The 23,664-nt window shown below is 45.3% G+C and overlaps 1 protein-coding gene across 1 annotated transcript in view; it reads right to left on the reverse strand.

Moving 5' to 3' along the window:
* CACNG5 (calcium voltage-gated channel auxiliary subunit gamma 5) overlaps positions 1 to 16,083 on the reverse strand; it is a 33,654-nt gene extending 17,571 nt beyond the window's left edge. The window contains exon 1 of the mRNA XM_075579973.1: positions 15,612 to 16,083. Coding sequence (XP_075436088.1) covers positions 15,612 to 15,722 — 111 coding nt within the window. The 5' untranslated portion in view covers positions 15,723 to 16,083. The remainder of the gene's footprint in view (positions 1 to 15,611) is intronic.
* Between the last annotated feature and the right edge of the window lie 7,581 nt (positions 16,084 to 23,664).

A 23,664-nucleotide genomic window follows, 5' to 3' on the forward strand; every position in this document is an offset into this window, starting at 1 on the left:
CAGTGACACAGTGACACAGTAGCACAGTAGCACAGTGACACAGTAGCACAGTAGCACAGTGACACAGTAGCACAGTAGCACAGTGACACAGTAGCACAGTAACACAGTAGCACAGTGACACAGTAGCACAGTGACACAGTAGCACAGTGACACAGTAGCACAGTGACACAGTAACACAGTAGCACAGTGACACAGTAGCACAGTGACACAGTAGCACAGTGACACAGTAACACAGTAGCACAGTGACACAGTAGCACAGTGACACAGTAGCACAGTAGCACAGTGACACAGTAGCACAGTAGCACAGTAACACAGTAGCACAGTGACACAGTAGCACAGTAGCACAGTGACACAGTAACACAGTAGCACAGTGACACAGTAGCACAGTAACACAGTAGCACAGTGACACAGTAGCACAGTGACACAGTAGCACAGTGACACAGTAGCACAGTAGCACAGTGACACAGTTGCACAGTGACACAGTAGCACAGTAACACAGTAGCACAGTGACACAGTAGCACAGTAGCACAGTGACACAGTAGCACAGTAGCACAGTGACACAGTAGCACAGTGACACAGTAGCACAGTAACACAGTAGCACAGTGACACAGTAGCACAGTAACACAGTACTGTGCACATAACAATTCATCCATTTTATTGCAAACGAAAAAAACAGAATCCATGAAATTCAATCAAAACATCCGCGATAAGCGCGGGTCCCCGGGGCGATAAGCGCGGGTCCCCGGGGCGATAAGCGCAGTGCCTGGGGCGATTGGCCGCGTTCATGCTGCGTGGGGAACAGCAGAGAATTCAAAATCGGCGCCGTGATGTGTTCGAATAACGGCCGCAGTACTGTATGTTCCCTCTTCAATAAGCTGTGAAGGCATCGTCCCAATCTTCCCAAGCAAAGGGAAGGAAGCTTCGCAGCACGTTGAACCAGTGTTCCTCCGAAATAAAAGCAAACAAAAAAGTCGGGAGGTTTTTACAATGAACTTTGTGGTCCAGATTAAACACAAATCTCGTTCACTTTCCCTTTTTAAAGAGGCATTCCGCACGGCACATAAAAATTATTTTTTTTAAATATAGGCAGCTTGTGATTACCTTTTATTGAAAACTAATTACCTAAGCTGCCGATCGATTTGTTCTCCCGTGATCGATCAGCACATATCTTTCTTTCCAGGGTTCACTAAATGGCTGCCTTTTAGTTTCAATCAATCTTTCAGCCAGTGTAACTCAGCAGCTGTAATGCATCCTAATTTTTTTTAAGGTAACATTATCTATTGTTACAGTTTGCAGCTCACACTTTGGGAACATTGGCAACAAATGATCACAAACAGGAAAGTGTTGCAAAGATCTTGCACTGCTGGTGAGGTGGGCTAAAGCCCGCTATAGAAATCAAAGGATGCTCAGACTCTTGCATTCTGCTCAAGGATGCCTTCTCTCTGCCCCCTTTGTATCTAAAGCCCTCTCCCACCTTAAACCTTTCTCACTGACTGCCCCACACCTCTGGAATGCCCTTCCCCCCAATACCCGACTAGCACCCTCTCTATCATCTTTAAGACACACTTGCTTAAGGAAGCATATGAGTAGCACCGTGGCTAATACTATACACATGATACATAAAGCTTGGCCCCCTGCAGACAAACTTACCAGAATGACCTCCTACTGTCTCTGTTCGTTCTTCCTACCTACCAATTAGATTGTAAGCTCTTCGGAGCAGGGACTCCTCTTCCAAAATGTTACTTTTATGTCTAAAGTATTATTCCCATGATCTGCTATTTGTATTATTTGTTATTTATATGATTGTCACGCGTATTACGGCTGTGAAGCGCTATGTACATTAATGGTGCTAAATAAATAAAGATATACATATTAAAACTCATTAAAAATGGTATTGAGTTGAATTTAAAAAAAGAAGATAGTATTAGCTACTGTACTACTACAGAAATCATTTATTGTTAAAAAAAAAAAACCCGCACAGATGTAGGATATTGCCTGGATTGCTCCTTCGACAAGAATAAAAACAAGCAAGAAAGATTTCAACAAAAAACATTCAAAAGATTATACCCTAAAATCTTTCCTTTTTGCTGTCCCCAGAATGCATCTTGTCCTAAGCCCAGTATATTGCCATGTGATTACATGATTCCGCTGGTGTGGTCTCTTTCAGGTTTTAGGCATGTTATCAGTGACATACAGAGGCCATCAGAGCTCTCAGGACCAAGAGAACATCTAGTTCAATTTTAATCATTAGAAATAGTACTTTAAATTTTTTGGCTTTCTCACGAGAGAATAGAGAGGGACACAGAACACTATAATCCATGAAGGCAGGGGTTCTCTACTCCTGTCCACAAGACCCTTCCAACAGGTCATGGTTTCAGGAAATCCCTGCTTCAGCACAGGTGGCTCAATGCCTGTGTTGAAGCAGGGGCTGATTGAGCCACCTGTGTGGAAGCAGGAACTGATTTAGTCTCAGCTTACACTCAGGTGGCTCAATCAGAGAGAGGCTCAGTCTTGGACAGAGCCCCTGAGTGAGAGACCTATGCTGACACAAGGGATATCCTTAAAACCTGACCGTTCTTGGGTGGGGTCTTGAGGACTGAAGGTGAGAACCCCCCCCCCCTGCATTAAGGTAATAAACCCCCCCCCCCTCCCTGCATTAAGGTAATAAACCCCCCCCCCCCTCCCTGCATTAAGGTAATAAACCCCCCCCCCCCCCTCCCTGCATTAAGGTAATAAACCCCCCCCCCCTCCCTGCATTAAGGTAATAAACCCCCCCCCCCTCCCTGCATTAAGGTAATAAACCCCCCCCCTCCCTGCATTAAGGTAATAAACCCCCCCCCCCCTCCCTGCATTAAGGTAATAAACCCCCCCCCCCTCCCTGCATTAAGGTAATAAACCCCCCCCCCCCTCCCTGCATTAAGGTAATAAACCCCCCCCCCCTCCCTGCATTAAGGTAATAAACCCCCCCCCCCCCTCCCTGCATTAAGGTAATAAACCCCCCCCCTCCCTGCATTAAGGTAATAACCCCCCCCCCTCCCTGCATTAAGGTAATAAACCCCCCCCCCCTCCCTGCATTAAGGTAATAACCCCCCCCCCCTCCCTGCATTAAGGTAATAAACCCCCCCCCCCCCCCTGCATTAAGGTAATAAACCCCCCCCCCCCCTCCCTGCATTAAGGTAATAAACCCCCCCCCCCTCCCTGCATTAAGGTAATAAACCCCCCCCCCTCCCTGCATTAAGGTAATAAACCCCCCCCCCCCCTCTGCATTAAGGTAATAAACCCCCCCCCACCTCCCTGCATTAAGGTAATAACCCCCCCTCCCTCCATTAAGGTAATAAACCCCCCCTCCCTGCATTAAGGTAATACACCCCCCCCCCTCCCTGCATTAAGGTAATACACCCCCCCCCCTCCCTGCATTAAGGTAATACACCCCCCCCCCTCCCTGCATTAAGGTAATACATCCCCCCCCTCCCTGCATTAAGGTAATACATCCCCCCCCCTCCCTGCATTAAGGTAATAAACCCCCCCCTCCCTGCATTAAGGTAATAACCCCCCCTCTCCCTGCATTAAGGTAATACACCCCCCCCCTCCCTGCATTAAGGTAATACACCCCCCCCCCCCTGCATTAAGGTAATACATGTTATCTGTATGCTATGTGTAGGGACAATGTAGATGAGTCAAAATGAAGTAGACGTTTAGTTCACAGTTAAGACTGGAACTTTTGAATGGTTGGAAATGGGAAGCGATACTCCATATTTAGTTTGTGTAACCAGATGGTCATCTACAGAGGTCATTTAGCATTTAAATAATTGGCTCAGTTACTCGTTGTACGGCCTCTGATAGAAGCGAATCGGAGCTGGCGAACCCAGAATGCACGTGGCTCAGAACGGTGGGAGCAGACATTCAGTGCAATGAATGCAGTCTCATTCACTACTGCGGGGATGATACGCATTGTGCGATTAGCTTGATCGCTCTGGAGCCTGGCTGATGATCTTGCTGCCCGGTATATGTTTGGTTTGTATGGTTAACCCCTTCTTGGCCCGCAATAGCATCGTGTTGGCGGTGAATGCGGCTTCAACGGTATATATATATATGTCACGTCGCCAAGCACCGCGCGCTCAGCGCTAGCGGGGCCGCAGCCTAAGCCTCTGTGTATATTTCTATTTCTTGCACACCTGATGAAGAGCCCGGAGAGGTTTGAAAGCTTGTAACGCATGGGTGGCCAACTCCAATCCTCTAGGGCCACCAACAGGTCAGGTTTTAAGGATATCCCTGCTTCAGCACAGGTGGGTCAGTCAAAATGGCTGCGCTACTGATTGCCCCACTGTGCTGAAGCAGGGATATCTTTAAAACCTGACCTGTTGGTGGCCCTTGAGGACTGGCGTTGGCCATCCCTGTTGTAACATATCAACCTTTTTGTTGGACCTATAAGGGCTCTTACACTGCCCACTCCTCCTCCCTCCTTTGTTATTTTACCAGAGCGCTGTCTCTGAAACGCAAAACGTGGCTTGTGACACTAAATGAGGGACCTGACAGGTGTCTTGCGGTGTGTATTCCAATATACTTGTACTTCACTCAATCTCTCAGACCCTGCACTGCTGCTTTAAACAAATATATAAAAAGGTTAGGAATTATTAAAATACGTAACACCGATTTTCCGTGGTTAAAATCCGTAGCTGTGGACGTGGCCTCCATATGATCCATTGAAGTCTCGCAGACAATAAATCAATGTTTGTGCTTTTGTAAGAGCTTTGTTTGAAAAGTATCCATTCCAAAATAAGGGGAGTGAGGGGGGGGGGGGGTGGCACATCTGTGGCTGTTCTGCAGAAGAACCTGAACCGTTCATGTTCCCAAATCCGTTTATAATCCAAATGACACTGGTTTACATAGGATCTGTTTATCATGTAGGAAGCCTGTAATCGTGTTTCATTTGCATCTTAGTAGACAACTGTTAGGGACACCCAGATTCTCGATGTACGTTTTGCAGAGGATAGAATCACGGATCAAGTCTAGTCTTGAATGTGGGCCATGGTTTTTTGTCAGATAATTTTGATCCCGCGGTTTAGATCAGGATTGGCCAACTCCAGCCCTCAATGGCACCCAACAGGTCAGGTTTTCAGGATATCCCTGCTTCAGCACAGGTGGCTCAATCAGTCTCTGCTTCAGCACAGGTGGCTCAGTCTTCTGAGGACTGGAGTTGAGCACCCCTGCTCTAAGCTGCACATATTAAGGTCCTTTAGCCTTTAAAGATTTAAGTCTTCTGCTGTAGATCACGCGCCATTTTAGAAGTCCTTTTTTTTGCACAATCCACTTTATTTTCGTCCTGTCGTTGACACAGTCTCCAGAAATGAAATATATCTATTAAACACGTTGTTATTATTATTATAATTCTGAGCAGAGGAAAAATGATAATTATTTCACTCGTGGTTGTATCCCACGTGTTCAGGGTAAGTAGCAAAGAAAACCAACGGATACTGGCTAATTAGTGCAGAGCTCCTCCCATCAATGTCTGCGCTAATGGTGAGGATTTGTCCCTATGACGGATTTGAATTGATAAATACGTTGCAATACCTGATCGATAGGAGTGTGGTGGGGTGCCACAAATAAATGGCGCCACAAATACCTGCGTCCACAAAATAATAAGTCTCAAAAATAGGTCCAGGTTAAAAAGCAATAGGAGTCCCGTTCCATCTCTAAAAAAGGAAGCCCGGTGCCCATCCTATATAACAAATGACTCCTTTCCATGTCTTTTCTTCTCATAAGTATGGGTCGTTTAGTAACATTTTGGGGCTAAAACATGTTCAGCTGCAGTCAAGGTGACCCAGCCGTTGCTGACGCTGCCAATTCTACGCTGTTCTTCGTATTTCCTCCACTGCTTACAGGGAAAAAAAATAACCAATGATATAGTCTACCTCATGGGATGCGTGACCTCAGTGGATTACCCCTGAGGAAGCTAGGAGCGAAACGCGTTGGGTTGACCTTCAGAGGCCACAATAGGTGTTTCGTCAGAACCACATACGCATGCGCCAGCTCTGTCAGACGCCCGCTACGCCAGAAGTTACCCACGTGACCCATGGACTACACACTGACTGAGGGGAAACCCACCACCCATTCGGTCCGTCCTCGGGTGCCTTCCACTTGGGGCTAAGTGGAAAGGAAGGAGGAGAAAACACGACTCTGTTTTAGTGTCGATCCTACCGAGTTCTACACAAGTCTCCGGTACATTAAGAAAAACAGATCAAGATAATCTGGATGGTCTTCAATTGTGATTCTTCCAACCAAGAAGCCAGTGTATGTGCTAGTCTTCTAATTATCTATATGAGATGTTTTTTTTTTTAATTATAGTGTTACACCACTGTTCCCCTTTTTCTCCCTCTTTTTCTTTCAACCATCCTACTTAGTCCACATGCCAGAGGACGTCCCATCCTTTGCCACCAGTGACCTGTGCGGTGCCTAAGGGGTTACAATTTAGGAGACACAGTATAACATCGGTAATGTAGGAACATGCTGATGTAGTTGCAGCTTAACATGTTTTAGCCAAAAGATTGAACTGACCCATACTTGGGAATCGGTTGTGTGTGTGTGTGTGTGTGTGTGTGTGTGTGTGTGTGTGTGTGTGTGTGTGTGTGCGCGCGTTTTCTCAGTCCCTATTTTACTAATGAGGAATGTTTTCGTTTTTTCCCACATAGCAAAATAAGCGCATCACACGCAGCTGTTTCTTGCGGGTTGTCACCCCCAAACTTATGCTTGTGTAGCCCGGCTCCACATTACTGTATGTCAGGCGTGGCCATCTCCAGTCCTCAAGTACCACCAACAGGTCAGGTTTTCAGGATATCCTTGCTTCAGCACAGGTGAGGCAGTCGACTGAGCCACTGGTGCTGAAGCAGGGATATCCAGAAAGCCTGATCTGTAGGTGGCCCTTGAGGACTGGCATTGGCCCAACCCCTACAGTAAATGTTCCAGCCAAGCGTATACTCTTACAGAGTAGAAAAATAAAGCCTCATCGGTCTCCAGTTCTAAGGCCATGCGCCAGTTACACTCGCATCAATTGAATGGGGGGTGTTTAAATTATTTCATTAAATGTTTTGCCAGGAAATAATTAAGAGCGTTCCCTCGTCTTCAACCATGTGCTGGGATGTTATGAAGAGCCAGGCTTTTAAAATGCTCACAACGCTGGTTAGGAAGAGATTGTAATAATGCCAAGTATCTGGCTTGCGCACGCCACTTGTTGTAGAGACTTTGCGGGGCAGCCAGGCGTTTTGAATCACTACGACACTTGGAATAATTGTGCGTGCTGTTCTCTAGCAGTGTGCGCGCTCTGCATCTGAAGAAAAAGCCTGGCCAGGAATCCGTGTGCGCACAACACCTGATGCAGGTAATTGAGGCACGCAGAATGATGTGCTGGAGATTCCTGTTAGTGAAACGGCTCTGTAACCCCCTTGGCTGACTGAGAGGTCACTGCTTGAAGGGAATAACTATTATCACCCCAAGCAGCTGCCATGGTATCACGGATACAGTATGAAGGCTGAACCTCAAAGCTGCACTACAGGGTTACGGTGCTTGCTTTTTGTTACAGGATTGAAGCAGGGGGGTCTCCGGAGCTGAACCCGGTTAATTTTAGATCCGGGGGCCCCCCTGCTTCTATAGATGCTTACCTTTGTAGTGGGTGCAGGTATCTCTGCAGACAGGGAAATAGTGTGCCTAACAAAATGGTGGCGTTTAAATGCCCCACGTATCGCGAGCCAATAGGAAGCCGTGATGTCGGCATCCCTTGCGGCTTCCGATTGGCCCATCTGACGTGGGGGCTTCAAACAGAGATACCGGCACCCTCTACGGAGGTAAGTATCTCATGAAGCAGGGGGTCCCCGGAGCTTAAATGAATGGGGTTGAGCTCTGGAGACCCCCTGCTTCAACTCTAAAACATTAAGCAACCAATGCAACCTGCAGTGCTGCTTTAAAATACTCCGGCCTAGATGCACACAGAGCCGCTATTGAGTTAACGCCTCACTAAGTGGTTACAAGGCTCAAAGTGCTGTTTTCCAACCAGAAAGCGCATCGCGTGAAGTATAACGGCCCTTCGTGCTAATGTTTATGTTAAAGGTGGAGTTACTCCCATCCAGACGCTGAAATATAGGTTTGGGGGAGAGAAAGAGCGGGAGAGAGGGCGCTCGCCTTCAAACAACATGGCTGCTGTTAAGTAAAGGCAGTGCTAACTTAGGATGGCATTATAGCTGCAGTTCAGTCTTTTTTATATTTTTATTTATATTTTTATTTATTTTTTTACTTCAATAGTTTCATGTGGGCAATCTCTAATTACCTAAAGAACTGTATAGCTGCCGGTCAATTCGTTCTCCATGTATTGATCGGCGAAATGTGGTGACATCATTAGAGCTGGCATATGTTTTTCTTCTGCTTCTGTCACTCAGTGGAAGCTCATGAATATTCATGAGCACTCCTGCACTGACATGTGCTAGAGGGAGGGCAGGGCTGACAAAGGGGTGTGCCAGGGCTTGTGACAGGACATGAAGGGGCAGTGCCTTAGCAAATGGCTGTTAAAATAGAATACAAGAAAATTGGTCTTTCAAAGTTGTTTTTTTAAAAACAGAAAATGCTAAAAGTATTTTTTCTTACTACAGAACTGATTTATTAAAAAAAAACACACATGCAGGATATTGACTGAACTGCAGCTTTAACCCTTTGCTAGTGAGATATACAACGGACGTTGTTTTTGCCGATAATTCGGTTTGTGGATATGCGTTTACCTCAGGGGGAAAAAAACGGCCATTACTGATCTTGAGAATGGCCGCCTTATCAGCACGGAGTTATCGGCACGCTGGGGATTTGAGTCTTCGTGTGTATTACTGTATATATAACCATTTGGAGAGTATGATTCTGTGGGAGTCTGGGAATCGTACATTGCTGTACACGCCACGTTGGCGAAGTTTACCGTTGCACGTGGGGCCATGGTGCCCTTATGCGTTTCTGTAATCTAACAGTAAATTAAAAGGTAAACTGCAAATTATTGGCCTGTCAAAATCCAGCTCTCATTCCCGAGGCATTAGAGGAGGTGGAATTCCAGTGTTGGGTCCTTGAGACCTCATCTAGAACATTTAGTTCCGGCCGTTTTGCCATTACCAAATCTCCGCCGGCGTTTGACCACTACTCACCTCACCACCAAGGTAAGCCCCTAACCTTACCCTAAAAAACCCTAATCTTAACCCCTAACACCAATGCTACCCCCTAACCTAAAAACCGTAACCTCTTACCCTAATGCTCTGCCCTAAACACTGTAACCCCTTACTCTAAAACCCCTATACTTAACTCCCTAACTGCTAGGTTAACCCTTAAGTTAATTTAACGAAGCAGCCAGCGGCGGAGGGTCCTCTCTGCGGGCAAACGCAGGCGGAGACTTGGTGGCAGCGAGATGGCTACGGACAGATGTCCCATACCGCTTTGGACGAGACACTCTCTTGTGTCCCTCTGCTTCCGGGCCCCGAAACGTGTCATCCCCGCAGGACAGGGAACCGATTTTGGGTTTTATTCATTAAAGGGCAATCGTACTGATCGGGCACCATCGCACTTAAATGAGTTAAGCTCTGTCTGCAGAAATGACACATCCCGCATTGCAAGTGCGTTCTGCAAGGAACAAAAATAGCTCGGTTATTTAACGTTCTACGGGAAGATTCGCCGCCCACGGAACTGCGCTAAATAAAGCAGTCCGTCATTCTGTTGTGATATTTGGTGACACATTAGGATAATATTAACACTGAATCCTGTAGGACGCTTGTGTTATTCTTTGTTTTGTGGTGTTCTCACCGTGGCAAACAGCCACACCTTTAACTGGAGCACGGCAGGCTTTGGCATTGCTCTGTCCATAAATTAACCAAGCTACGGCCTTCTTTCATTTAAACAGATGACTGTATCAAGTTGATAACCATCCTTGTTGTTAGAGCACTGGCCCCTGAAGTGGGACACCCTTTTATGCAGCCCAGTGACTGAGCTGTGGTAAGTCACTTTAACTGTTTGAGTTAGTGCCACATACTCTGCAAGTAATACAGTAACTAAAATAAGCCCCACAGAAAGCTGGTATAAATGTCTTGTCCTTTTTATCGCTCGTCCTACCAAGGAATCCAATCAAATTGAACATATTACCATTGCGTTAGTCCGGTCATTGCAAACATGGTGACCCTGCCAGGAATCGGCCACACACGGTTATTGAGGATTGGAACATACTGTGTACAGTGCTGTGTATGGTTCGTCAGACAGAGGTTGGGTTATTGGGTAATTGTGTGTCGCCTGAATAAACGACATCGTTTGAAATCTGTTCACAGACTGCAGTACAAGATACTCATGTGTCTATTACTGTTATGTTTTTATATCCATTACACAGCACTGCACACAAATAACGCTGGTTCAGTCTTATCAAACCACAGCCAAATCTTACCCTTGGCGAAGCCCAATCTAACACGGGTTATGATTATGGTTCTACACTAGCCGTAGAGAGAACGTCTCCACTTTTCCTTAGCACTGCTTGATGTATAAGGGCCTCAGCACAGTAGCTGTAACGCATGCGCACAGCACAGTAGCCGTAGTGTGGTGCGCGTGCAGCACAGTAGTCGTAGCACACTCAGCACAGTATCGTGACACAGTAGCCATATCTCAAACACAATAGTTGTTGTATAAGAAAGGTTCCAAGGAGAAATCCTAACAATTGAAATATGATCATGGTTCTTCTGTAGCAGTTCTAACGTATTCTGGTTTAAGGGGTGTGTGAAAACACTTCCATCCCAATGTATCAGCAGAGCATTATGATGCACTCAGTAGTTGGGTCATCACCTGCCAATAAGTAGCTCGCAATACTGCCAGGCTATAAGACCCTGTATGCTACAAGAGCCGTTAGTCCCTCAGCTATTGACTGTTTGTCCCAGCGGGTGTCATTTCTTGATAATAAAGTAACGCTTATTCAGGGCCATGAATCATCATAACCATGCTTGAGATGCTTATGAAATTGTAAAGTGGCCTCCGCTGAGCTTGCAGGTTCACGATGACGATTTAGATTCTAAGATGATACTGCAGATCAGCCAACGGTGGTGGCAGAAATCTTTAAAGACCATCATTCGGAGATATGCACGTTGGCTTCATATGGCTTCTAAGATTCTGGTTTCTATCTACGTACAGAATATATGCTCACATAAGGCTGTGGCCCCAGTCACTGCGTGAGCATGCGCGTCGGAGCACCTGGTGGCGCGTACACCACTTTCAGCTGTGGTCTAGGGGTCGCAAGGGGACGCGTGTCTTGGCAAGCAGCGGGAGCAAAGACGAGATCTAGGCTGCAGCCCATGGGTGGTGTGGCGTGGGCATGGCGTCACCCGGCTGGCTCACCCTCATTGGCTGAACCCCCGCCATGAAGTGGCCGCCGCACCAAAAGTCACTTTTTTTTTACTTTTCAAAATGTGATAGTGCCACTCGCGCTTGGTCATGTGCGCGCACGAACTGACTGGGGCCTGCCCTGTAGAGGGCCTTACCTTGTTTGGGTCACGCAAGCACTGGGACGAGGCCTAAGGCTTTTTGTGTGGATTTGCTTTTTAAATGGTTATTATGCAAAAGAGATACACAGAGGTTATTCCGAGGGATTTCATGTTTAATGAAGACATTGACTGGGTGTTGTACCTGGTCGGCTATGTTTCTGCCACGTGACATCATACGGGCGACATCATGATGCATGTAGCCTGGTGGCAGATAACTATAAACTTTACACAGCAGACGTAGAAAGAAAAAGAGGAAGTCCGTTAGCACGTGCGGAGAAAGTAGGAACGCTGGAGAAGGGGAGAGTGGTGGAAGTATTGGGGGACATCAGCTGGTAGTAAAGAAAAGTGATGGGAAGGAGAGAGATGCAGGGGGAGGGGGAAGATGAGGGGGGGAGGGGGAAGATGAGGTGGGTTTATTAGAATTCCCGAGCAACAGCTACTTTCTGCTACTATTTATAAATGTTGCCTATAAATACAGTGGGGTCCCTTAATGTAACCAACTTGTAATCTATGAGTAACGAGTGGATGAATGAGTCCTAGGGTTGACACCAGATGTCCCACCTGTTTATGTGTCTTCAGTCCAGGAATTCGTAAGCATGTTAATAGGTCAAATGGAGTAGGCTCGGAGTGGCTTCCCTGAAGTATTGTGTTGAATGGTGATGGACCTACAGTATGTGAGGAGCCATTGGAAACTAGTGCGGGGGTGCTAAGACACTGACTTTGTAATGGTATGGGCACTTACATGGTTGGAAAGAACATATTTGGTGGGGGAAAACCCAGTATTTATAAAAGACTGGAATGTGGGCAATGAAATGAGGGAGGCTGCAATCCTATAAATGGGAAGGAATTAAGAGTGTATTAGAAAGGGGTCCACTCCTCCATCGTTCCCTTTAGGTACTGAATAGACAACAGCTCCTATTTAATATGCTGGGAATCGGTCTTCTCCTTGTTTGGGAAGACTACAGCTTCACTCCAAGGAAGTGGAAGAGCATCTCCCGCCAAACAATCCCCTAAAGGTAAAACAAGGCCCATATTTTGGCACGTTTAGGCCAATTAGTTAATGACCAGCTATGGGGCAAGCTTGGAATAGGAGGACCATGGTGATATTTACCGACGGCAACTGGTTCATATCCCAGGCTCCCTTGGGGTGACAGGGATAAATCGGTAAGATCTACAGTTTTTGCTGGTCCCTGTGTCAACAACGCGGTACATGCTTCATGTATACTGAATATATTCAGTGTATTGGGGATGGGAGATAATGATATTACAGTATGTTAACGATGCACGCCAGTGATAAAGACGTTAGACTATCTTTAGTATGCAGATCACCCGCCTTCCTGGAGACAAGCCGGCTAATTTGCCCGAGACCAACATCTGTTGACTCTGCATCAAATTAAACACCTTGTCAGCAAATCTATTTTGACACCTTTTTGACATTTTATGATTCTGCACTTAACTTTATTTTTTTTTATGTGACATTTTTGAGAATAAAAGTCCATGGCTATGTACTGTGTATTTTTTTTATATATTGTCCTAATCCTATTTTGTTCTTATAGAGCGCTGGCAGTGTAGCCAGCGCTATAAATAGAATTTAGGCCATAGAGCTTACAATCTAATTGTGGTGCCTGAGACGCAGGGAAATTTAGTTTCTCTCCCTCCCCCCCCCAAGGTCACTTGGAGTGGATACTGTGTTTCCCACTGGTTTCACCCACTTGAAAGGCAGTCATATTGCCTCTGAGCTGCTCCTTCAGATTCGGTGCAACTGCTCCATTTTCTGTGCTCTGTGGAATCATATGTCAGAATGCAGTTTGCAACGCTTCCTGCGCCTGCTGCAGAACAGGTCAAGATAGGGGCAGAATTGGATACATCCCATTAAAAGATGGATGCCAGCGAGTGTCATGTCTGGTCCCCGTGTCACAAAAAAGCGCATGCGCGGGAAAAGAGCAGAGCAACCCAATACATACACGAAGGTCCAGAACTGCCTTAGTACATAGCCTTCTGTGTCCTATATAACGTGGATAATGGGGTCACTGCATACTAAATACAACATTAATAATTACAGCTGTCCACCCCCCCTCCCCTCTGTACAATGAATTCCAATTACACACACATTAAAACGTTGTGGGAAAGAGCGTTTGAAAGCGTTTAAAAAAAACAAACAAAATAAATGTTACAGTATGTTATGTTCTTTGGGTATCTTTCAAAGAAAGTTATGTTCTTTGGGTGTCTGTACGACTGGAGACTGCCCGTTTATTTACATCACTTCTGATTCTCTGTCACTATAAGACACTGAACCACAATGTAACAAGACGTGCCCTGTGGGATTACTCTGTGTGCGGAAATCTAATGTGTATCATCGTTTTCCGCTCTTGTCGATCCACTATTGAATGAACGCCTCCCCGGTGATTATATATATATATATATATATATATTGTGTGTGTGTGTATCTATATCATACACATTTTAAGTTATGGTGGGTGACAGGGGTGCAGACCTGTCTAAGACATGTGAATGTGCTCACAAGTGATATTCTTTATCTATATTCACTGATCCTTTAGCTGTGCTGTACACTGCAAACCAATACTACCACACACTGTAGCAGCTTTTCAGCTTCGGTTTTGACTGCCAAATAACTCCTGGAAGGGATACCGTTTTTATACACGAAACGGCAAATAAAAATCCCACGTTGTGAGCACATTCACACGTCTCAGACAGCTCTGCCCTTCCTCGGTATCTCTTCGAATACACTGCTTCCACTGCAGCCAGGGATTCTGGGTAACGACATGCAAATGAGCACACAGTGTCGCCTTTTTTTACTTCATGTCCATTTTATCATGGACCCCCTATAAGCTTATCCCTGCCGCAATACACAGCTTTTCAGCACAGCCTGGGTTAAAGTGCATGGCCAGTAACCCTACTCACAGACAGCTGTTATACAGGAAGGAGAAATATCTGCATGGGTTATCACTGTTTTGGTAATACAAAATGTAGGTATTGAGCCCTTTAACTGTTCTGGCAGGGAAAGGGTTAACATAAGACAGTCTCCCTATCGCTGTGCAATGTATCAGGGGGTGTCTGGACTGCATCCATCCATCTGGTACCTGTTCCAGTTTGAATTGGCATACTTTAAACTAGCCCAGACACCCCCTAGTAGTATAGCTAGAAGACCCACATCCAAAATACACATTTGTGTGTTAAAACTCTCTGGGAAAGTTCCCTTGCTGCCACTGAAAAGTGTTTGGAAGCAAAAAAATATGTAAGGAGGCAGTTTGATATCACCTGCCCAGTAAGGGTGTGTGTGTGTGTGTATATGTATATATTTCATTCTACATTAAAATATGATATACATCAAAATATGGCTGGGGAGAGCTGAACGTGAATTGTTCTTCAATAATGACTTAGAAATACACTTATGTGGTCTTTTAAAGCTGGTGCACAATGCCTATTGGTGTGTAATGTTTAGGGTAGCTCAATAAAAGGTATTCATCTAGGAATGCTGTAATCTAGCTGTATGCAACAAGTACAACTGTCATCTCTCATCTTCTTGGATTCAGTATGAAAATAAATGTCTCATCCTGAGACTTGAGCTGTAATCCTTCTTTGTTCTGAGAGAGAGATGATGGGGAAACCCACTCGCTGACTAGCCGTATATATTCATGGGTGTGCTGGATATTGTAAGTCATCTCCCCCTACTGAAACTATACCTTTCATACCAGGGAGTGAAAGGTACTTTTTACAATGCCACATACATGTTCTGTTTAATTACCTGTATTCCACAACAAAGACATTTTCGGCAAATACACAACTCATGTAACAGACTCTAGATCAGGGGTGGGCAGCTCCAGTCATCAAGGGAAACCAACAGGACAGGTTTTCAGTATATCCCTTCAGCACAGGTGGCTCAATCAGTGTCTCAGTCTTCGACTGAGCCACCTGTGCTGAAGCAGGGAAATCCCAAAAACCTGACCTGTTGGTGGCCCTTGAGGACTAGCGTTGCCCCACCCTGCTCTAGATCTTTGACAGACTTCACGGGGAGAGCCCCCTACTCACGCACACAGGTGTAGTCACACAAGCGACTCTTACCTGTGTAAACAGTAAAAGATTCAGTTGTCTTATGAAGCCTTGAAGTAACTTCCCTGGTTTACCTTCTGCTAAGACCCTTCTGCTCCTGAGCAGCAGTCTGCACCAGTGCATTGGGGGGGATGGAGTGGGTAGAACACCAGAGCTGGGGTAACCCTGCTCCTGGAGAGGCTTCAGTCTTCTCCTTGGGATGGCATGAGACCTGCCTGTATTCTTGACTCTCCTATGAGCCTAGCAGTCACAGACCGGGATGAGTCAAGTGCTGTGTCCTCCTCTTTGTTGCATCAACATATATATATATACAGTGGCTGCCTTCCTCTGTAGTTCTCTCTCCTGGAATGAGTTCTGCCCTTGTCACACAATATAAGGGAGGAGAGAAAGTCCTCACTTCTGCAGAGTTAAGAAATGCTTCCTTCTTTTTACCCTTTTGTCCAGCTCTTCTTTTCACATTTCACAGAACATGCTCCTCCCTCCCTCTAATAACGAGGGGGTGGGAAAGATTTGGAGTAGATTGAAGCAGAAGCCTGCTAGCAGGTGCCTTGTCACAATGGGAAGCTCCAGGAGTCTTATTATATGGTTCTCTTTTAGTGCAGAGCCAATAAATGTCTGTGATGAATCAGTCATTGGGGCATTGCGATACTCTAAGGATACACTCATTGATTCTATAAATTACTGGTGATTCAGTTTGCCTCTTTCTTCAAAGGCTAAGGTAGTTTGCACAAGGACCTACTGGAGTGGCATTTATTACAGCTTAGATTGTAAGCTCTTTGGGGCAGAGACTCATTTTCCGACTTATTTCAGAAGCGTTTATTCTTATGTGCTATATTATTACGTCACATGTATTACTGCTGTGAAGCGCTATGTACATGGATGGTGAATATATATATGTGTGTGTGTGTATATACATACACACACACACACGTGTGTATGTGTTTCTCTCTATCTCTCTCAAGATATACATACATTGTAGCCTCTTGTGGAAGCAAAGGGGCCATATAACAGACTTTGGCTATGTATGGTTAACATTGAAAGGGTTAAGTGTGTAGATCTTACTGTTGTACATTGTACCCCTCTAGTACCAGTACAATCACACTGTGAATACTGCCTACAGGTGTAATGTTGTGTACACGAGAGGTACACTTAGCAAGTACTGTAATCCATTGTTTCTGCCCATTTGGTTTCAGCACCTGGACAGCTCCTTGATGCTTCTGCAATGCCTGGAAGAATTGTAATAGCAGAAATACGCCTGTACATATCGTTCAATTTGGATTGTTGTGATGCTGACGCATCAAAGTCTTCACCCTACATAACTGGTCCAAAAATGCACCACATTTATCACAGAAATCCTTTACACTGAAAACAAAATGAATATTTTCTTTGGTAAATCTGGTGGGGGTTTTAGCACATTTTGCAGCCAGAGGACTTTGACAAGTAACCCTCATTGTCTTTTCCGCCTACTACAAATTCTCAAAAACATACAACACTCCTGTGAGCTCAAAGCCAGACTCGCCACACCAATATATTTGTCAAAAGGAGTGCTACTGGGTTTGTGACAATGTAGAAACAAAAGACGGAGAACCCCCAGTGCTACATCCAACATGATACATTATATAGTTGGTTAAAGACTTATCTATTCTTCTCTCCTAAGTGAGGGTCACTTAGTTAAATTATTTTGCCAAAGCATTGTAAGCTTGCAAACCCACCCCAAGGTATCCCCTGTTTTCTGCAAGTCCTAACACCATCCCTGCGAACGTTCTCTTTACAGTACCTCTCTAATGGAGGAAGAAGTCCTGATAGATGGGTCATTCACAGCTGTGTCTCCAGACTCACTATTTAAGGGGTGAGCTTGGAAACAGGGTGGAGGGTGTCAGACCTCCAAACAATTGTGCACCAATTAAACTCAACCAACACACAATACCCCTGTTTTAGCTCCCATCCCAAAACACCAGTTACAAGCCAAGACCCCAACCACCCAGAAACGTGGAGATCTATACTGTACCTGGTTTAACATCATATCAGAAAGCGTACTTTGAAAATGAATCCAACGTTGGCATAGTTATGCCTGTAAAATGTGGGGCTACTCGCATGATACTACTGCCTTTAAAGCGGGTGAACCTAGTTGGACTTTCAGGGTCCACTCTCCTTGTGATCTTGGTCCCTTTATTGCCGTCTATAAAATAAATTATAGTAATAATTAACTAATGTGCCAACATATTCCATAGCGCAGTACAATAAGGCTGGAGGGCGAAAGACCATAAAATAACAATAAAAACGTTGTTACAGTAGGTAAGGAGGACCCTGCTTTAGGCACCAAAATTTGATTGTAAGCTCTCTGGTGAATGCAGTATAAGAAAAATATTATTATTGTGTGTCTTTATATAGCACCATTAATTTACACAGCGCTTCACAGTAATTTTTATTAAAAGAAATGCCCCAACTGAAATTCAGCATTATTCGCACAGTGTATTCTGGGGGAAAGCGTAACGCATACAGCATCTAATTACAATAAGGGGAGGTCATGTTTCTCAAATACATTTTCAAGTACATTACGGCAATAAACGTCACCATTTTTATTTATCTGTACTAATCGTTGGTATACCTTGGTGCAGGGGTGGGCCAACACCAATCTTCAAGGGCCACCAACCGGTCAGGTTTTAAGGATATCCCTGTGTCAGCACTGGTGGCTCACTCCAAGACTGTGCTGAAGTAGGGATATCCTTAAAGCCTGACCTGTTGGTGGCCCTTGGTCTAGATTTGCCCACTCCTGCCTTGGTGTGTTAATACTTTTCAATTGCGTTTCTCCGCCTCCCCCCCCCCCCCCCCAAGGATAAAATGGTAATATTTCATAGCATTGCTTTAAAATATTTTTTTTCTAAAATAGAAATGACTATTTGACGCCAACGTATGTTTCCTCTACCTTTTGTATATTAAAATGTGGTCACTCAAAGAGGTATAAGGTTCTCTGTAAACCTTTGCATAAAAGCTTTGCATTTTGGGGGGATTTCTTCTTGTATAGCTATGATCGTGTACGCATAGAATTGTTACATAAATCTTACAATCGATTTTTAACCCGGTCAGTCGCATATGGCTTGTCCACAAGGAAGGGGCTTAAAGATATTAAATGTTATTCGTTACTGGCTCCAGCTAATCAATCTTGATATACAAAGGGTGCAAAGATTGCAAAATGTAGCCACTCACAACCTTTCTTTGAAATGATGGGGAAAGAAATTTACTCAGCCGGAAAAGTGCTTTTTAAAATTCATGGGCACTTTTGGTAATGGGGAATTACAATCAGGCTGGTACTGTATGAAAATCATCAAAAGCTTTCAACTGCTGAAAACTGCTTCCCAGTACAGAGAATATTCTGTAAATAAAAACTGCTAGGTTGTTAAAGATTTGAAATAGGGATAGCATCTGTTAATTATATGAGCAGCAATGCAATTACTGTCGGGTAATTTGAGTTCAAGTACAGACGCATCTTCTGCTATTGGCCACCATGATGGCAAAAGGCATCCTATTATAACTGGAGTATCACAGACGTCAGTGGTAATGGTGACAGTGTGTCACCTATCACGACATAACATGCCACAACAGCCAGTAGCAATAATTACTATATGCCCGCACAAAATATGTCTACAAATGCTCAATTTATAACATGAATCATAACCTTATCAATGCAAAAACGGTTTCCCTCCTTTTACACAATATGGTGCCATTAGAAGTGTAGACAGGTTTGGTTTTTTTTTGGTTAAGGAACCCTATTACATTGTAAAATTGTGAGGTACCCCAACCCTCTCTAATAGCACGTCTGAGATCAGATGCATTGTAAGGAACCCCAACCCTCTCTAATAGCGCGTCTGAGATCAGATGCATTGTAAGGATCCCCAACCCTCTCTAATAGCACGTCTGAGATCAGATGCATTGTAAGGAACCCCAACCCTCTCTAATAGCGCGTCTGAGATCAGATGCATTGTAAGGATCCCCAACCCTCTCTAATAGCACGTCTGAGATCAGATGCATTGTAAGGAACCCCAACCCTCTCTAATAGCGTGTCTGAGATCAGATGCATTGTAAGGAACCCCAACCCTCTCTAATAGCGCATCTGAGACGTTGGATAAGTGCTTCTGGCTGCAGAATGATTGCAGGTCAGCTACTTGGGCTCTCCAGCATATGAATTTGCACCAAGGGGAGGAGGAGGAGGAACAGCCCTGCAAACGTTGACAAATCCATACCCAAGTCCACATGACCGGTAACAATGGATACAAATAGATCAGACCGTTCTCCTGACAAACATCGGGCCACAGATGTATAAATACATTGGCTTATTTCCCACCGCCCAATGCTGTTGGAATAACAATTCGTACAGGTATTTTTGTGCTACGAGTTACTGTTAAGATGCCGTCATCTTCCTTTTTACTTGGACCATAAATAGCTTTTGTGCATTAATAGTTATTTAATTCTGCTGCATTTTAAAGCAAACTGTTTGGACAGAAGACATTTGCTTTGCAAGTCGTCATGTAAAGTGAGATCAGCCAAATGTTATTTAAAGCGGCAGTTCAAGCTGGCCTTTTCCCCCCCCCCACCCCCCCGCCCCCCAGCCCCCCAGTATTGAAGCAGGGGGTCTCCGGAGCTGAACCCCATTCATTTTAGCTCTGGGGACCCCCTGCTTCCCAGAGATACTTACTTCCACAGGGGGTGCCAGTAGCCGCTCCAGCTGGGCTTTAAATTGTAAAGCTCCCGTATCGCGTGGGCCAATAGGAAGCTGAACCTGATGACATCACGGCTTCCTATTGGTCCACAGGACGCGGGAGCTGTGAACAGCGGCCATTATGCGATCCCTGGGAGCAGCGCAGTTACTGGCACCTACTACCAAGGTTAATATCTCTGGAAGCAGGGGGTTTCCAGAGCTGTAATTAACGGGGTTCAGCTCCGGAGACTGAATGGGGTTCAGCTCGGTTCAATCCTGGATGAAATAAAGAGCTTGGATTGCAACTTTAAGCTGAAAAGGGGGACGTGGTTCTCCAAGAAGGATGCAAATTGTCATTTTGATTCTGCGTTTCTTAACGTTGATCCGGGTGTTATTCATTCATTTCGCTCTGCGTGTGCCAGTGAACATTTTTTGGAGGGGTTATAGGAACAGATAGCGATACAGTCGAGTGCAATGAACATTGAAATGTGCACGCATGCAGCAGCAGCAGCATTCTGACGGCATTAATCTTTGCTCCTGAGATCTGTTTCGAATACAAGTTCCATGCCTTTGATGTTGGCACAACTCCAAATGTCTGCCTAGTCTTATGGAGTATTGTGCACCCTATTATTACTACTACGTTCTTGTATAGCGCTACTCCTTTTTACGTAGCGCTTTACAGAGATTTTGCAGGCACATTTTTGCAGGTCCCTGCCCCGTGGAGCTGTTTTTGGTGCCTGAGGCACAGAGAGATAAAGTGACTTGCCCAAGGTCACAAGGAGCCGACACCGGGAATTGAACCAGGTTCCCCTGCTTCAAACTTGGTGCCAGTCAGTGTCTTTACTCACTGAGCCGCTCCTCTCCAAAATGAATCGGTAATATCATCATGACACAGATGAGACGTTCTGATTCTATAGTGAGAATCGACAAACTAAGCCTGTCTTCAAGACAAGAACAGGAGCGTTGAGCTGTGTGGTTGGTGGCTGGTATGCACAGGCACATTCGGAGCGCAATTTCAACGTTTGGATAGAGAACATCTCGCCTATCTTATGTCCCTTTCACCTCCAGGTGAAGTCTCTGTTATTTTATTCTCTTGCTAGTGATATTGTTATAAGAAAGGGAAAGCTCTGTCTCCCATAAGCACCTTCCAAACCTCACACGTCGGCTTAACCTTGGTTTGCACGAGTGGGGGTTTTATCTTTGTGATTGAAGCTGCACTTACTCTCATTGCCGGCTCGGTAGCGTGAGACAGAGAGCAGGTCAAATACATAGAACAAAGCACCCCACGGGAATGAAGGAACCTTGTCTCCCCTGAACCAATGTACCATCTACCTTTCCTGCTGCCACGCTCCTCTGCAGTGCACCGCACGCTTCCTCCTCTGCTCTGCTCCCTGGCCGGCGTCACGCACCTGCCGCCTCCATCACACATCTTAACCTCCATTAGCCCCCAAAATGTGCTGCAGTAGCCGACCGCCTAGTGGTAACCCCGGCACTGACTTTCACTGCCGGCTCCGTAGCATCAGATACCGAGCAGGTCAAATACATAGAACAAAGCATCCCACAGGAATGAAGGAACCTTGTGTCTCACCTAAACATTGAACCGCTGACCCACCTACCTTTCCTGTTTGCTAGATCTTTGGGTATACAGTAAGTGTCCATCAATGAAAACAATAGCAGATACATGCTATATGCCTCAGGCACCAAAAACATAGATTGTAAGCTGAATGGGGCAGGGACCTGTCTGCAAAATGTCTGCTCTCTTTGACAAAGGGCAGGAAATGCCTGAAACACATTAGTTTGTTATGCCCTTTATCCTGCTGCCTCCCATGTCATCCTTCCAATAAATAGTTTTTAACCATTTTTGGTTGTGCTGAACTCCACTTTTTTCCCTTTGATGTGCCGCCCTTTCTCTCCTTGAAACAAATCTGCTGTTTACCTTTTGGCTGGAATCACGCCCTGGAGTCAAGAACCAACTGAGTCAGTGAGTACTACAGTATGTATCTTCCTGCACCCTGGTCCCATTTACATCACACTCAAGTAGTTTCTCCTATAAGTGTGTTGGTGAAAGGGTTAGAATAGCTTCAAACTTTCCCCATTAACCACAATACCGCTTGGAGTTCAGCCCTCAATGTGGCATCTACTAAAATTGTTTAGTGTGAGGTTTTTATACAAATTATATACATGACCAGGTGTGTTGCATACATCTGTTTGATCACAATAATGCATTCTTACGCCTGACACCAACATTCGGGACTTTATGAGATACAGACAATTTGCCTTTTTGCCATACTCTGTCGCACTGTTCTTTTGGATCCCCATGTCCAGTCTCTCTTATGATAAACGTGTATTACAATTGCGTTTTCCCATGCACTAATTTTGTGCAAAAAAATAAATAAGCCTGTTTGTGATGTTTTAGGCCCCAAATTCTCTGCTAGTTTTCTGCCAGTAACTCGTGTGTGTTGGGACACAAGTGATTCCTTTTACGCGTCGGACACAACGGCCTGGAGCAATTCTGACTCAGTATTTGGGCAGCTGCTGTGCTGAAAGGTGAGACCTTTTCTAAATGACAGAAATAAGTAAGAGGGGAGATGATGCACATCTATTGTACGTTTGTCAGGCGGTTCTTCGGTTACCCATAGCAACCAGGGGATGGGACCCCCCTCCTCCGCTCATCTTCCACTTCTTAAAATACAGTGTGTTTCATTCTCAGCCTCACCAGGGCGCAGAATCCACAGGCTGTTCTGTCTGCAAACCCGATCACCCTTTCTGCTGCCGGTGTGACTGGATTGCAGGAACAAAAGCTTCGATCGGGGGTTCACAACTCCAGTCTGCAAGGGCCAACAACAGGTCAGGTGTTAAGGATATCGTTTCTTCAGCACAGGTGGCTCAATCGGTGAACCACGGATTGAGTCACCTGTGCTGAAGCAGGGATATCCTTAAAACCTGACGTGTTGGGGGGGGCCCTTGAGGACTGGAGTTGGACACTCCTGGTCTACAGCCTACTTGTGGCTCTCCTCTCTAGCAAATCCTATACCGATGACACCCAACTTTACCTCACCACCTCTCTCCTGTCCTTTGTCACCAACTGTCTGTTTGTCTGTCTGTCTCTCTGTCTCTCACTCCTGCATGTCCGACCATTACCTCAAGCTTAACATGTCCAAAACAGAATACTATTTCCCCCTTACACTGCCACCGCTACGCCCAAACTGTCCCTCACTGTTTAATACCAGAATCTCATCCACACCTCAAGCCTGCTGTCTAGGGAGTCATCTTTGACTCTGATCTCTCCTTCATCCTTCATTCCTCACGAAGTTCTGCCGTCCCCACCTCCAGGAAACACCCTTTTTTCTCACTCGTGATGGACCTTCT

The sequence above is a fragment of the Ascaphus truei genome, chromosome 22 (genome assembly GCF_040206685.1).
Source record: "Ascaphus truei isolate aAscTru1 chromosome 22, aAscTru1.hap1, whole genome shotgun sequence".
NCBI lineage: Eukaryota > Metazoa > Chordata > Amphibia > Anura > Ascaphidae > Ascaphus > Ascaphus truei.